The 17,585-nt window shown below is 42.9% G+C and overlaps 1 protein-coding gene across 2 annotated transcripts in view; it reads right to left on the reverse strand.

The window, feature by feature from the left end:
• Positions 1–10,799: 10,799 nt before the first annotated feature.
• Positions 10,800–17,585, reverse strand: part of LOC122804241 (serine/arginine-rich splicing factor 5-like) — a 56,536-nt gene continuing 49,750 nt past the window's right edge. For both annotated transcript variants that reach the window (XM_044073992.1, XM_044073994.1), the window contains exons 7-8: positions 12,303–12,410; positions 10,800–12,026 (exon numbers count right to left, since the gene is read on the reverse strand). In XM_044073992.1, coding sequence (XP_043929927.1) covers positions 11,777–12,026; positions 12,303–12,410 — 358 coding nt within the window. In that variant the 3' untranslated portion in view covers positions 10,800–11,776. The remainder of the gene's footprint in view (positions 12,027–12,302; positions 12,411–17,585) is intronic.

Consider the following 17,585-nt stretch of genomic DNA (forward strand, 5'->3'; position numbering starts at 1 on the left):
GCTCTGGTGGAATGAGTACGTATGGTCCCTGGGATTTGCTTTCCATGGTGTGAACAACAAAATCTGATTCCATGAGCAATCCATTTAGAAATGGTTTGTTTAGAAATGGCTTTACCTTGGGAACTTGAAGCATAAGAAATAATTGTTCAGATTTTCTGATGTCCTTGGTTCTGTTCAGGTAAAAACTTAGCTGTCTATGTACATCCAAGGAATGCAAGATCCTTTCCCCTTTATTTTGAGGAGTGGGGAAAAAAGGTTGGCAAATGGATAGTTTCATTTAAAGCCACTTTGGAAACCACCTTAGGCATAAAGGTCGGATTAGTCCTCAAGGATACCCTGTCGATGAAAAATAATATAAGGTTCCACCGCCATAAGAGCTTGTAACTCTGAAACTCTCCTTGGCAGAGGTTAGTGCCAACAGGATAGCTGTCTTCCAAGATAAAAACTTGATGTCAGCAGAAGCGGCAGGCTCAAAAGGAGGCAAGGTTAGTTTTTCCAAAACATAATTGAGATCCCAAGCAGGAATAGGAGGAGATCTAGGAGGTCTTAAGTTCTTAGCTCCTCTGAGGAACTGTCTCATGAGCTGGTGGGGAAAAGATGGGAGGGTCTGTATTATAATGAGCAGAAATAGCTGAAGCATGGATCTTAATGGAAGAGAAAGAGAAGAGATCAGTCAAGTAAAGTAGAATTAAAGTAATGTTAGAAGAGGATCAGAATCCTGAGCCTGCATCCAGGAACAAAATCTTTTCCATTTTCCTGCATAAGATTTCCTAGTGCTAGGACGTCTAGCTTCCAAAATGACATCCATAACCTGCTTGGGTAGGAAAGAAATCAAAGGCCCTGGATTAACCAGGCCGCCAGGCTGAGTTCTGACACGAGTGTAGAGCCTGACCCTGATGTTGGGACAGAAGTTTCGGAGACTGAGGTAAAACCAAGGGGGCTCCAGGCATAGGTTTATTAGAGTTGGATACCAAAACTGCTGAGGCCAATTCGGAGCCAACAAGATTATCATCTTGGGTTTGTCCTGTTTTATTTTCAATAAAACTCGTGGAAGAGGTAGAGGTGGAAAGGCATATCCAGAGAGGTTCCTCCAACTGAACAGGGCATCCACTTTCCAAGCCTCTCTGTGGAATGTCCTGGTGCAAAAAATCTGCAGCTGATGATTTAGATGGGATGCAAAGAGATCTATGTGAGGATATCCCCATACTGTTATCCTGAATATTTTGGTGTCCAGCATCCACTCGTGTGGATCCGAAAGGTTTCTGCTCAAACTGTCTGCCAGTAAGTTTTGTTTTCCTGGTAGAAATGGAGCTTGAATATCCAGATTGCAAGTTAAGAGCTGTGTTCCATAAATCCATGGCTAGTCTGCAAAGGGGGTAGGAATGAGATCCCCCCCCGCTCGTTTATGTACCACATAACTGTGGTGTTGTCTGTCCGTATTAGTAGTTGTCCTGACTGTATGAGATTCCTGAAGGCCAATAGAGCTTTCTGAATGGCTAACATATCCCGAGATGCAGGTGCTTCTGATCCTTTGTCCAAAGGCCCTGCAGACAATTGCCCTGAAAATGGGCTCCCCAAGCATAATCCGAGGCGTCCGTGGTTAGAATCTGAGAGGCAGGAGGTAGACGGAAGGGCTTCCCTTTGTTTAGAGCACATGCCCTGGACCACCAAAGAAATTCCTATTGAAGGCAAGAAAGGACAGGAATCAGCATGTCAAAACTGTGGTAATGCTGAGACCATACACTTTTCAGGTACCACTGAATTTTCCACATGTGTAGTCTTGCATATGGTACGAGAAGGATGCAGGAGGCCATGTAACCCAAAGCCTGCAAAAATTTCCTTGCAGATAGATGGGTTAGAGTTGCCAAGGCTTTGAAAGTTGATGCCAGCTGTAATTGTTTTTCGGATGTCAGAAAAGCCATCTAGGTTGTAGAGTTTAGAAGAGCACCCAGAAAAGTTCTCTTGTGATGGTGTCAAATTATGTTTACAGAGAATCCCAGGAATTTGAGGAGGCTTTGTACAAAATATAGATGCTGGAGTAAGACATCCTTGCTGTCTGCCTGAATTAGACAATCGTCCAGATAAGTATATTTGAATTCCCTCGAGTCTGCAGTAAGCTACTACTGGAGCCAGGCATTTGGTGAAGACCCTGGGCGCAGTAGATAATCCAAAGGGCAGCGCAGAGAATTGAAAGCGCCTCGATCCGGCCTTGAACCAGAGGTATTTTCTGCGATCCTGCCTGATGGGAATGTGCAAATATGCCTCCTTTAAATCCAAAGTCACAGCATTGGAAGTAACTGCTGTAGAGTAAGCATCTTGAATTTTGGAATCTCTAGAAAGGTGTTGGAGACAGATCCAGAATGGGTCTCCACGAATTTTGCTTTCTTGGGACTAGAAAGAGCCTAGAGTAAAACCTTTTCCCATCTCTGAAAGAGGTACCAGTTCTATGGCATTCATAGCCAAAAGAGCTTCCACCTGGTCTCCATCCATTGATGGTTTGGAAGGTCTGGCCAACCGTTTGGCCTTGGCAAAGAACCTCTTAAAATCACATCCAAAACCCATTTGTCCTGGGTTATTGGAGTCCAATTTTGGTAAAAAAAAAAAAGTTTTCCTCCGAGAGGGGCTTCTAGGCAAGACGTTTCTGCAGCCCAACCGAGGGAGTCATTGAGTCTGTTTCCTTTGAGACTGTGGTCTGTCCTCTCCTCCCCTAGGGATAGAAGCAGTCCACTGCCTTGGTCTATAAGCAGCCTGTGTTTGAGGCCTCCCTCTGGAGCGTCTATCTACCCCTTTGAGGCCTGTCTGAAGAGGGAAAGAACCAGTTTTTTGATGGCCAATTCCTGCTAAACCTAGGAGGCTGTACTTGTAAGAAATCTTTAACTGTTTGCATGGATTTTGCCTTATCCTCCATCTTTTTAATCACCTCTTCAGCTTTAAATCCAAACAAAACATTATGCTGAACAGGAGCATCCAATAATTTAGCCTTTACTTGTTCAGGTAAATTCTGTTCCTTTAGCCATGCATGTCTTCTGACTGTGCCAGAGGCCGCAGCCCTACAAGAAGCCTCCAAGGCATCAGATCCACAGTGTAAAACATGCTTCCCAACTTGTTCAGTGGCATGCAATAAGTCATGTAATTCCTTATCCTCTGCACAGGCAGAAATGGAAGTAAATTTTTGTTAAGACAGATAAGAGAAATTGCTGATATTTAAGCATATGAAACTGACACTTCTGGACAAAGTAGCAGAAGTGTACACCTTTTTGCCCCATCTTTCCAAGGCTCTTTTGGCAGTAGTGGCCTTAACACCCTTAGGACCCGGAGAAATGGTTTCAGGGTCAGCAGTAGGATTCTTGTATAAAAACTGATGGGAATCAGGAACCCTGTTACCTATCAGGCTTAACAGCAGCAGGAGGAAAAGAATCGGGTTAAATTAGCCTCCGAAAAATCATCCACAATATCCAAAACAGGAGGAATAGCCAAGGGTCTATGTTGGGGTAGAAGAATATCCCTCAGTCTTTTCTTGGATTCTGACTACTACTGTCCCTCCCAGTGGAAATGTTCCCTCATTTCATGCAGAGTTTCCCCAAAAGAAAAATCCTCAGGAGAAGCTGAAGGAATGATTCTTCCGCATCAGAATCCTCATAAGGAGGGAAAGAATATTCCTGATCAGAAGAAACTGAGGAAACAGAAGCCTGATCAGAGGAATCATAATAAGCATCCTGCCTTGGCCTTTTGTTTGGAGGGGGATGAGAACCCCTAATCATTGTGAGTAAATCCTCCGCCATCTTGAATAACTGTTTTTGTGACTTGGGAGCCGGTTCAGAAGAGGCCTGTGCTGAAGTCTTTGATTTAGGAGTCGTCTTTGCCTTTACTTAAAGCTGAGTAGGCCTGAAAACCCCTTCGGAAGCCGGTACCTGCACAGCGGCTCCGGACCCATCCGAAGGAGCATTGTCCGAAGGTCCTGCAACAGAGATATTTAAAAGGCCTGGTTGGCTCCTCATGAGAGTCCGTTTCGGCAGTCTGTTCTGAAATGGCTGACGACAGGGGCTGCAAAAGTGCCTCACAGACGATGGCCGAACCTGAAGCTGGCTCCACATGTGCGCTATCTGATTTGGACCTCGGAGGCCTGTCTTTATCCTTGCGACGCTTGTGAACTCCGGTAGATGGAACAGTGTCAGATGACATTTTGTAGTTAAAGGGCCTACCGAAGTAATGAAAAGCAAAATCGTTCCTTCGCTTGATTGTACGCTGATTGAATCTAGCACAAAACAGACAACTAGCTACATCGTGGTCAGGGCCTAAGCAAGGAATACAGTAAGAATGAAAATCCTTGAGGTATTTGCTTCCCACATGAAATACAATTAACTTTTTCTGACATCGGAGTGGAGCAAGAAAAAAAGTTTCCCCAACGGGGTACTTAGCTTTGAGTGGAGAAAGTCTTCGGACAGAAGTAAGTAGAAATATTAGTCAGGAGTCTACCGACCGGCACTTGCCAACTGCCATCACCGCACGGCAAGACTGGAGAAAATGGCGTCGGTTGTCAGCTTTATACTCCTGGCGCTCTGACGTCAGGGAGCAGAGTTGAACAACCGACGCCGGACCCAGACTTTGGGATTCTGGCCGACCGAGGGCTGCCTGCCGGCAGGGGAGAACCCTACAGTTATGACTGCAACAGTGAAACACGAACATCTGCTCAACAACCACAACACACATGCAGATACAGCTATGAAAATAGCTTTTGGAACACAAAATTAGCCAATTAAGACACAAAAAGCAATACTTGGCCACAGCCAAGAATAAGACCACATCTGAGCTTTGCAAACGAGATCTGGGGAAAGGGGGCAGTGCAGTATGTGATACCTCTTAGCCCAGCCAATTGAAAGACTTCGAGCTAGAGTATGGCAGATTCGGAACAGAGGTTCAGCTCCGAAGTAAGAATGAAGGGGAGATTGGACAACATAACATCCAGTGTTTTGAGTCAGAGGGTCCATCTGTTTTGGAAAGGGAAGGCACCAGTCTCACTGGCCTTTGGACGTTTGGCACTTGTACAACCTTTTTGAAGCTGCAGTTTTAGTCTGAAACAAGAGTCTAGCCCTGGCGCACACAAACCTTGGCAGATGCTACATTTTAGGGCCCAGTTATGTGGGTCCACCTCTGACCTGCAAGAAAGTGGTTTACTCCTGGCAAGGTATGGAGCTAAAAGACAAAAGATTCATGCTAGGTCACAATGACATGATCAGGCAGCACAGGGGATGAGTGCCTTCCTCAAGTACATCACTGCAGTGTGGTCAGTCAGTACTGGAGTTCCTAGACTCTAGGTTTCTTTCCCATTCTTCCTGAGGTTGGAGGCTGAAGTATGCTCCCCAAGCCAGGTCTGAAGCATTTGTAGTGAAGTCTGGTTTGGTTGATGGATTCCTTGTAGTACTTTTAAAACGTTTGACTGCAAGCTAGTTTTGAGACTAGGTAGGCATGGGATTTTGAGACTGGAATCTGTATATCCACTCCCTCAAACATTTTTCATATACCACTGGATTTTCACCATGTGTAGCCAGACTATTAGGTTATGTCTCCTGTGCTGGAACAGACCGGGGAAGAGACTGAAAGTAAGTGGTTAAAAAAAAAAAAAAAGTCAACTTTTTCCTGTTCTGGTTAAGCTCTTTGTTGGTCTGTCTCTAAACAAGGCTACCAGATAGACTAGTTTTCTGGAGGAAGACCAGACTTCTTTCTGTTTGGGGTGTATCCCAAGAAGACAGGATGGTCACAGCTATCTGCAGATCCCAAACAGAGCCTCCTTGGATTAGGCAGTCTAGGTAAGGGACTGAGAAAGTGTAGGTTAGCACATTTCAGATCAAAGGCGATCATGTAGGCATTTGGAGGCAAACACAGGCAGAAGCTTTTGCAAAGAACATTTCGAATTTTAGAACCAAAAAAGAAACTTTACTTTTGACAAATCCAAAATGGGTCTCCACACTCCCTTTTCTTCCTTGGGAAGAGGAGTTTAGTAATAACCTTTTCCCCCTTTTGTGAGAGGGCATCTCCTCAAGGGAGCCTTGTTGCAGGAGACAACCTACTTGACAGAGCTTTTTAGTTGACTTGAAGGAGAAGGAATACCACAAGGCTTAGCAAAGGAGTTTGCTATCCGACTTGATATTGAACACCATTTGTCTCTGGCAATTCCCCATTGCGGAAGCAAGTTAATCTTTCAGAGTCTTGGGGAAGAGGAGGTGGGGTGGGACTTGAAGTGAAAGGGAGATCGGCAGAGTCATGATTGCTCCCCACTAGGCCCCTGGGGTTGGTGGTTCACTGTGGCTGGAAGCAGAGTCAGGCTGCCATCTTTTCTGTTGGCCTCTCTCCTCTGAGACTCTTCCCTTTTACTGAGAAGGGGAAAAGGTCCAGAATGTAATAGGACAGTTTCTGCAAAACCTTGGTGGCTGAACCTAAAGAAAATACTTTACTGTCTGCACGTAACCTTCTACACCAGTCTCTCTGAAACGGCCTCGACTTTGGATCCAAACAAAAAAGTCACTGAGTACCCAGAATCTCAGACTTGACATGATCTGGAAAAGATTGCTCTCAGACGTGTCCATTTACAACTGCCCAACAGGCAGCAGCCCTGCTAGATGCTTGTACAGCATTGTAGCCACAATGTAAACTGCTTTGCAAACCATTACAAATTGTAGATGCCCAGCAACTCGAGAGCGCACTGTATATCCTTCAGTTTTTCATACACCTCAGAAGGGTTTACTGGTACTTAACCTGAAAGTGCTGCCATTGGAGCACCTCAAGGACCTTAAGTCACTAGCTCATGATCCGCAGGGATGACTTCTACACAGGTGTTAAGAGCCCAGAACCCTCTGTGTGATCTGGCTTCCTTGTAGACTGACTCGCAACCACAGTCTTCAAGGATCATTCATAACTTCTAACACTACAGGAATGGCCAAAGATTTGTGCTCAGAGAGCTTAAAGTAATTCCCTAACCCTCTTAGACCTAGGATAATTCTGAGCATCCCAATGGAAATACTCTCTCACCTTATGAAACTCTCTCACCTTATGAAGAGTCCCCAAAAGAGAAGCCCTCATGAGATGAAGCTGAAGCTATGTCATCTAAATTAGAAGTCAGTATATGAGCTTGCCAAGATGGTCACCAGCCCAGGATGAGGAAGATTAATTTCTGGTACTCTGGCCAGCCAGAGGCGGCCACAAGAAAAAAAATACAATTTCTGCAACAGTAAAACAGTATGAACAACCAAACAGGTCCCGATACAGCACCAGTGCATTATCCTGCTGAGAAGCTTTAAATGCAGACTGGCAGATGCAGATCTTGAAACTGGAGGGGGGGGGGGGGGAGAAGACATGCAAACATTATAAAGTTAAAAAGAAGGTGGCACCAATGACAGAGTGATTATGGTTGTTGTGTCTTTCGGCTTATAGGCTGAGGCTTAGGGGTCGCCACAGCAGAACTCCGGTCCGCTGTTTGGTAGTGGATTTTTACGTGCAGAGTTGTACAAAACAATCCATCTTTTCATTTTTTTAGATGAATTATATAGTGTGTACATTTTTTATATAAAAGAAAAAAATGTAAAAGAAATAAATTAAGAAAAAAATGAGTTTGATAACCCATGAAACGTTCCTGGTACCCTTCACCTCTAACTGGCATCTCTATGTAAGAAGTTATAACATGAATACTGAATTTGAGAAGGGAAATTTATCCAGTGGTTTTTAAGTCAGGTTTAAAAGGAACAAATGTTAGTGCGAATTATCTGATCCGAAATGGAGAGGTTATTAACTGCCACAGCCTATCCATCCTACCTCTGCATGCACCCAAAGAGTGTTTACATATGCATCAACAGTCCCTGGATAAATTAAAGGACAATGGGATATTAAAGCAGATTGCTCAACCTGCCATCTTAGTCCCAGTTGATACAGCCTCGAAAAATCACCCATGCAGCTTTAAAAACTAATCCACTCAACTGTTCTCCGTTAGGCTTCCTAACTTTCTGTACTGTTTTACTTTCACTTTGAAAACCAAGTTGAAAAACCTAACTGGCTCTGAAATCTGCCAGAGCTCTTGCTCTAGCTACTGGGACGTTTCCTCCCCCAAAGTGACTTAATCCCCAGCTGATTTGCATGCTGTATAGAAGAGCCAGTGGACCCCCCCACATTGTGTGGTCAGAGCTGCCTTACCCAGCCCACTCGTAACTAGCAAAAATGTCAAACTACAACCTCACTTCTTAAGAGCCCTACCGATATGTGACAAAGTACAGGCAGAAGCACAGTAACAGCTGCAAAAACCAAGATCATAAATTTGCAATGACCATGCGTAGAAATTAAATTGCATGTTTTTACATAAGACCCAGATGTTTGCCACAATTAAAATCGACAACACTACTTCAGATTACAAGCATGCAATACTGTAATCATCTTAATTACCACTTAAAGCATGTAGGTGCCGTCATGCAAGTCTGTGAAATATTTTGTTTATAGTGCATCACAGCAAACAGGAAGGAAAGTGGGAGTTTGACACTTTGCAAAAACAGTGATCATTCCCAGTGCTATGGAGCCTGGTTCTAAATTTGACAGGAGTGCAACAAAAAGTCTCCCACTGTAAGGAAAGGCAGACAAGAAAACAGTACATTGGTCTGGTCACCTGCTGAGTTGTCAACCACATGCAGATAATGGGTCAAATTAAGGGGAGGGGAGATGGCTTGAACTATACTTCAGCCTTCACAAAAGAAATTAAGCTAGCATTTCTAAGAGAGAGCAGTAAAATTCACTTTCAATTCTATTCTGTAGCATTTGCACTGCTTATGTTTGAAGTAGTCAATGAAAAAGGATAACATTTTAACCAAAAGTAGGAGACTACAACACAGCGGTGAATGCCTGTAAAAACCAGTACAATGACAGGAGCTTTAGGGAAAATGTGACAGATCTGATGCAAGACAAACAATGCATTCCGGGATACTCGAGGCAGACTAAACAGTCAATTTCAAAATGCCAGACCCCAATGTGGTCAGAAATTGTGTATAACGATATCTAAAAAGCTCTAAATAGTCCCAGATTGGTGTTAAAATGTAGGAAACACCAACCATGATTAAACAAACGTGTTTAAGTCTGTGGGTGTAGTTGTCCTTTAAAGAATAAGGGAAGAAAAGATGTGAAGATGTTAGAAGTGCAATGTGGAAAAGGCCAAATATCTGCAAGTGGTCTAGAGCTATTTTAAAATCGGTAGTGTCAGATAAAGTTATTAACCATTATGTTGACAATAAGAAATAGCCAAATAGCACCTTTGGTCTTTGGAGAAAAGTCAGAAAGTAAACCAGGTACCAAAGCTACCTTGAACTGGATTTAAGCATTACTCTATCTTAGAGACCACAACTTACAAGTTCTAGAAATACACACAATGGTTAAAAACTTTGGCTGCAAAAAAGTTTCACAGAGGAATGTGCCCAGAATAACTATTACATTCTGTACTATTTATCCTATAGTAATTATAGTTCTTAAAAAAAAAAAAAAAAAGTACACACTATGGGTTATTATCGGACAACCAAGTTTCAAAACTTCAATCATACAGCAGAGAGCATACAATCTAGGTTTTGAACTAAAATAGCTTGCTAGTGCACCCCACCCCCACTCCCTGCTAATTAAATATACCAACTCAGGGACTGCACTACAGTAGCACAGTAAATTTCCCGTTCCACACTGTACAGCAATCTCCATTCAAAATGCCTAGGGCATATGTTTGAAGATTTGAAACTTTGGTAAAATTTTATTTTTATTTATTTATTTTTTTTAAGCCCTTGTGCAATATTTGCATTTACTAATGCTAAAGGAATAGAGATTATGTTTACATGTTTAGAACGCCCTCCAAATGAAAATTCCCAAGTTTGCGCTTTTGGAAAATTTGAAATTGGACCTGTCCTCACCTGGCGCAAAGCTAAATGGGGGATGAAAACAGAAATTCCACCTCCAAGTAACTGGCCAAAATGGAAACAATTCTTCCCAGCACAAGAGTATTAACTTTGGCAAACTATATTACATTTGGGGTTATGAACCCTGCCAGAGGATGCAAAATAGGCAGGCACGAGTCTAGTTTATCCATCAACAGTGTTTTTTAATCAGTTAACATTTCAAGTCTCTAAACTGCGGAGTGCTTCACTGAAGTAGAGTTGCTGCTACACAAGTACAGTTTTAACACGAAGTGGCCGATATCCAGGCCCTCCCTAAACATTTTGACAACACTGCAAAAAAGAGCTGAGCAACCCACCAGCCAACTTCTTGGAAATCCACATGTACAGAAATGAAGGGAGAGTTTATGAATGCGACAAGTGTTTATGGCACATTATTCAGGGCATTTATTTAGCCCTTAACATGAGCCAGTGAGAGAAGGGTGGACATTTATATTCCTCCTACTTAGTAGCACAGGCCCAGAAAAGGGATTCTATAATTCGATCAACAAAAACACACATTAGTCTGGTTAGTATTTGGAACCTTTGCTTAACTGCACTCCCCACCCCATGGCTGTGCTTAGATTTTCTCCTCTTCCTTATTATACCCATCCTCCATTCTCCTAGAAAAATAACCAACCTACTTTACAGAACACTGGCTTTGAGAGAACTACAAATATTGGGCTTCTGAAACAAGCATGTGAACACACACACACTTATACATTCATATGATTGAAGTACATCCCACTCACTGCCGCAAATCACAATTGGGAAAAGCAAGATGCAGATGAGACATGAAACAAGCATACATTAACTAAACTCTTATATCTAAATTCAGCCAGTTCAACATACCACTGATGCACTAAAACTCTTTCTCTCATTTTATTAAAAATGGTGGGCAATCATATCCAAAAAAACTGCAACCATTAAGGCTCCTCCAAGTATTGAACTGGGGTGTGAAAACAAATGTGCATATTTCTTTACAACTTTTTGGCAATACCTAAACAGCCAAATACTCGTTCTCAGAGTGATGGCATACACTGAAAAAAACAGGATTTTCAGCTATAAGGCTGCCCCATCCACCAGAGATCTAGACCTTCCCAATGAGGGGAAATCAATGTTGAAGCAATCATGCAACCAATGCCTGCAAGGTTAACTTGAATAGTAAAAATTTAGGTACACAGTGCCTGCCCCTTACAGTCTTAAATCGTTAAGAGGACAACAGCAACTACGCAGTTTCCAATTAAACAACCAAATTAAAATTGGACATGGGAGCCACTTGTGTGAAGTCTGCTTGGCTTATTGGCATCCATTTGTTTTCCTCCTACATCTCAAAGACATGCAGTACATGGACTGGAGTCCAAACAGTCCTTAGATGAGAGGACAAAAAAGGTCTGGCTATCTACAGCCATTCCTTACTTGCTGACTAAATCTCTGCGGATAGGGTCACTATAGGGCTTTGACTCGAGAGCAAATGTTTCCTAAAAAGTGGGTTGCATGCTCACGATGCCACTTTTTCAAAGCCACCCGGAGTACACAACTAACATGGAAGATGATTTATTCTGGTTTAAGGGTTCTGTAGTGTGTATTGTAAACAGATCATGAAGTAAAAACCGGTATAGGAAAAAAATAAATAAAAAATAGTACAACTCTACCCAAAGGTTCTTGTACCTACTTGTATGGTCCACATAAAGAAAAATACATTGTTTCACTTTTCCAGGTATTTACCCCCCCCCCCAAACCCACACATCACATCCAGTAAAATTCAGTCTCAAGAGGCATTATGCACACGCCATAACTGGTAACAAAAGTTTCTTAAAAAATATGCACACAATTCAGTTTCTGCTGTCTGCAGATCTAGACCGTGATCTTGAATGTGATCTTGATCTTGGTTGTGGACTTGGAGACTTGGAATGTGAAGCTGAAGATGCACGCTTTGGAGACTTATCGGCAGCAGGAGACCTGCTTGGGGACTTGCTGGCACTTCTACTCCTGGACCTTGAGTAAGATCTGCGGCTTGGGGAACGAGATCGACTGCGGGACCTAGAAGAGCTTCTACTCCGTGATCGAGACTTGCTTCGGGACCTGAAAGAAAATTTAGAAACTATTACACACAACTCAATACATGGATAACTAAGATCTTCAGTTTCAAAAATCATGGCTTCCTCCTTGTAAGAGAGGGTTACAAAGTCAGCCTAAAGGTTGATCTTTGCCAGCCATAAAGTACAGTTAATATCCACTGTTCAGACTGAACTAAGGATTAGCAGACCACCACTTTATATGGTACAGAAAAAGATACCCACTTCTAGATGTACACTGTTCAAACTGAGCAGTGCCCTCTTCTTAAGAGAGAAGACGTACCTTTTTTTATAGCCTTCAATCAATCTGATTTTCCTTCCATTGATTTCTTTACCATTCAGCTTTTCCATAGCAGTCTTCAGGTCACTGTAAGAAGCAAATTCGACTACCCTATGGGAGAGAGGGGGAAAAAAAATGTAACCACTTTCATCAGTATCCTGTAATTATTAAAAATAATTTCCTAAAGCAAGTCCATTGAGCCCCATCAACTACAAACTAAAAAGTTTTTCTATTACCTTGATGATACTCATCCAACAGATTTTAAACGCAGAATAAAACGCTCACTTCACAGTGCGGTTAAACTCGTTACCCAATACAGGACACATGACCCAACAAGCAGCAAACAATGGACACAAAAGGGTTATGGGTACTTGCGCGCACACAAAATTAGGGTCTTGAGTTAGGCTGACAAGTCACACACACTGACGCATTACTTTCATGCCCACCCACAGTGTCATTTTACTTTTAAATATGCTGTTAAATCCACAGTTCCATCTTATTTCAGCTCCCAGGATAAACTTATCTTTGAATGAGTGTTCCTGACTTGCACTGGATTGGGGAACTACGTCCCCAGCTCCTGGCTCATATTTAAAATAAAGTAATCAGGGAAAAGGGACATCACTGCATACTAATTTTTAAATTTTGCATCACTCTAACAGACGTACAAGCAGCCAGCTCAAAAAAAAGTGCATTTGTCTTGTAGTACTCAGAAATTGGCACATATCAAACTAGCTAAAAAAGGAACAGAAGCATGAGCCTACCCAACCTTTTGTCACACACTTGCTTTCAATGGAATCAGGTCAGAAAGTCACTACACCAGGCTAATATTCAAAAACCAGAATACAGTAAAACATGCGAGAAATATGGTCTCCACTGTTTGCCCGACTCAGATGCTTTCTATAGGTAAAAGCCATGACAAAGTTGTTGTAGACTGCTAGGATTTACAATCACGACAGAACAAAATATGAAATGAAAGAAACACTCTTGTTCACCAATGTTTTAAAAGCCTTGCATTACTGATGTGCTTTCTAGAGTAGTAGTAGCAACAGCAAGGTCATAAAACGCCCAAAAGGCTACTTTTCTCAATGGGTAAATTGCACAAATTAAACTAATGAATGGCTCACAGGGAAAGCTGCTGTCAGTACAACTGCAATTTAAGATGGAATTTGACCAACACCTTTGAAAGTGCCTTCAGGCACTCTTCTCCCGCCCCCTCTGCCAAAGGTGAGCATGCTCAGAAAAGGAAACCTGAAATGTAGACAAAAGCTGAAACAAAACAAAAAATCCCTGGGACTGCCTTTTAAACACCAGAAGGCATTTAATTAACAGCCATCCCCACAACACTCAAGATTGCGACCAAGCAGACACACTATTCACTTTGTTCTCATAATGCAGTTTGTGCCCAATTAAACACAGCAGTTTACTTGCAATAAGCTTTTATCCTCCACTTAACTAAAACAGGGTTCTACAAGTTGCCTGCGTATTAAGACAGCCATCTCCACATGTGTATATGAAATACTAAAGCAAGCAGATAGCCGTTTAAAACCTTACCATAACCATAGATATACTTTTGTATGCTGCAGAAATCATATAAGGGAGTTCTGCTCCGGCTGACTTGTACGTCCGGCCAGTATACAAAAGTGTAAATGCTACAGTAAGGTATGTGTGGCACCGCACATAATCCTACATACATTGGCTATAAACAGAAGTGGGGTACAACGCGAACGTCAGCATGTACCAACCTCAAATGAATGTTGCCAAGCACCAGTCTGGGCTTAGGTAAGAAAGCAGGCAAGCATCAGGGTGAAGGTAGCGGTGGTGGGGGGCATATAGAACAGGATGACATCTATGGTTATGGTAAGATTTTATACAACTATTCATCACATGAAGGAGAATGCCAAAGCTCATGCACAATAAAGATTGGGCGGAGGACCAGAAGCATTTTCTACGAAGCCATGCAGAATAGCTCTGGCAAATCCAGCCTGGAACTAGACAAGTTATCTAATTTATAATGTTTAGTGAATATATGTAAGAGGAGGACCAAGTAGCTGCCCAATTTCCAAGTCTTTAAGGAAAGCTGCAGAGAAGACACTGCCCTAGTAGTCTGTGCCCTCACAGGAGAAGGCTCTTTCGGTTGGTCAGCCAATGGAAATAAGCTTTAGAAATCCAAGAGGCGAAAGTTTGCTTGGAGTTGGATAGTTTTATCCAACAAGGGCTCTGGGTCAAACAGGCATTCAGACTTACATGGGTTTTGTTTTGTCCAGGTGTTGCCTGTGTACATCAAAGTGTGCAGAATCTTCTCACTGGAGGATTGAGGGAAAGGAAAAAAGGTGGGAAGGTTGACAGACGGAGGAATAATTCAGTAACCACCGTAGGCATAATGGACGGACTGGTACGCAGAGATACCCAGTCCCTGTGGAAGACTATGAAGGGAAGTCTATATATTAGAGCCTGCAACTCAAGACACCCTTCTGGCAGAAATAATGGCCACTAACAGAACAGTTTTCCAGGTGCAATGTTGCAGGGAAGAGCAACTTGCTGGATCAAATGGGGCCAGAGTAAGTTTCTCTGGAACAAAATTGAGATCCCAAGGAGGAAGATGGTCTAATGTGAAGGACTCCTTTAAAGGAACAGTTTAAACTTCCAACCTAGAGGCTAAAGAGGTGACACAGGCAGACAAGCAGAGACAGCTGAAAGGTGGGCTTTCACAAAAGCCAGCCCAACCTTAGATTCACACAGATGGTGGATGTCCTAAGTTTGACACCCCAGATGGAAAACCTCCTCCATTTGGAAACATAAGATTTCCTAATAGTGGGTTTTCTGGCCTCCCGCAGAAGTTGAAGCACGTTGGAGAAAAGGTGCCTGAAGGGAATTAAAACCCCACCACCCACAGGATCAGGTTTACTGTTGACAGCTGCGATGTACTAGAGTTCCCTTGACCTGCGTGAGTTAAGTCCATCCTGTGTGGTAACTTATGGTGATTCTCCCTGGCTAAATGCAGGGGGTGGCGGAACAAATGCATTCGTGGCTAAAAGTGAGTCACCAGCAAGATTTCTGGTTGACCCCTCTGAATCTTCAGTAGGACCTTTTGGAGGTGTGTGTGTGTGTGTGTGTGTGTGTGTGTGTGTGTGTGTGTGTGTGTGTGTGTGTGTGTGTGGTTATGCATACAGAAACATACCCTTCCAAGAGATGGAGCACCCACCTCCCATGCTGAGCAACTCTGGCACAAAATTTGGGAAGTTGTCTGTTGACGAGGGAGACACAGATCTGAGGTGCACCTCCATCAATGGACCAGGTCCAGAAACACATTCCTGTGTAACATCCATTCATGAGATGTGACTCATGGAGCTGCTAGAGTCTGCCACCACATTCTGAGCTGAAGGAAGTTAACACAGCCTGAAGAGAGACTTGACTTTGTAAGACCAACTCCCAGGTGTGCAGAGTTAGTCTTGCACAGGAGGCAAGACCATCACCTCCCCTTTTGTTGATATACCAGAGGATCTTGTGTGATAACGTCTGTGATCCACCTTAGTACCCATAGGAAAAGCATGGGTTTGAAGATGAGGGCAAAAATCAGGACAGTCATCTCTTAATGTTGATGTGCTCTGTGGACTATACAGTGGATATAGAATGTTTACACACACCCTTGTAAATGCCAGGTTTTTATTGTTGAAAGGTAGTCAGGAAAAGGGTATACATTTTTCACAGCACTGGATATACCATAGAACACAGTGAAGACAGTCATCAAAAAGTGGAGAAAATATGGAACAGTGATGCTGCAAAGAACTGGATGCCCCTTCAAAATCTGATGAAAAGGCAAGATGAAAACTTGTCAGGGAGCCTGCCAAGAAACTACAGCAACACTGAAGGAGCTGCAGGAATTTCTGGGTAGTACTGGTTGTGTACTACATGTGAAAACAGAAAACAATCACCCATATTCTCCACATCTGGGCTATGGGGTAGGGTTGCAAGATGGCACCCTTTTCTTATACAGAAAAACATCCAGGCCCTGCTTAAATTTACAAAACAATACACAAGTCTCCCAAAAGCATGTGGAGAAATGCTTCAGGGTCTGATGAGGCCAAGGCTGAACTTTTGTACCACAATTCCAAAAGGTATGTTTGGTGCAAACACTGGGGTTTTACAGTCAAGGTGGAGGGAATTGTGAACAACTCCCAATACCAATCACTTTTGGCCCAAAACCTTTAGGCGTCTGCTAGAAAGCTGAAGATGAAAGGCATCTGCTAGAAAGCTGAAGATGAATTTAACCTTTCAACACTACCCCAAGCACACATCCAAAGCAAAAGAATGGCCACACCAGAAGAAAAATAAAGTTTTGGAACAACTCAGCCAGAGCCCAGACCCAAATCCAATAGAAAATCTGTGGGATAACCTGAAGAGGGCGGTGCACAAGAGATGCCCTTTCCATCTCACAAATTTGGAGCGCTTTTGCAAGGTACAGTGGGCAAATTGCCAAATCAAGATGTGCCATGCTAACAACTTACTCAAGAAGACTGAATGCTGTAATTAAAGCAAAATATGCTTAAGTATTAGTTTAAAGATGTGCAGACTTAAGCTGGTTGCATATTTTTTATACCCCCCCCCCTCCACAAACAGATTTGTTTTTCAATTGAATTGTACAGGTTATAGGTCACATTAAAAGTGGGAAAGGCTTTGAAAGGATTTATTGCGGTCTCATTTTTTGTCACAAAAGCCTGGCATTTTAACAGGGGTGTGTATATCCACTGTACATCTGACCACCTTAGACTGCACAATTGCACCCCACCCTGTGTCTGAAGCATGTGCGTACAACTAACTCTCGAGTGGGAAGGGGTTGTTGTAGGGGTAAGGCCTGGACTCCTTGAAACCTGAAGGATTCAAACTTAACTCCTTTTTTAGGCAAGTTAGATATGGAAGCATTGCATTATTGCATTATAAACCACAGAATTTTTCCCATGTGCAACTTGACCAAGGGGAGCATGGATGCCATAAACCCCAGGAGACACAGGATATCCCTGGCAGTTGGGGATTACAGTAATGGGCCCCGGAGACAGGAAGTAATTAACAGAAACTTTTCTGTAGGCAGAGAAGCTAGCATCATGTCTGTTTGGATCCTGCAGCCAAGGAAAATGTGGCCTTATGAAGGGGTCAGAGGGGATTTTGCTAAGTTTACTGTCAAGCCTAATCTCTCTAGAAAAGAAAGCATGAAGGAAAGATTCTCCTAAAATATGGTCTGAGGACTTGGCCTGGATGAGCAGATCACCCAGACAAGAGAAAATCTATATG

This window comes from Protopterus annectens, chromosome 6.part0 (genome assembly GCF_019279795.1).
Source record: "Protopterus annectens isolate FY-2018-M chromosome 6.part0, PAN1.0, whole genome shotgun sequence".
In the NCBI taxonomy this organism is placed as follows: Eukaryota; Metazoa; Chordata; order Ceratodontiformes; family Protopteridae; genus Protopterus; species Protopterus annectens.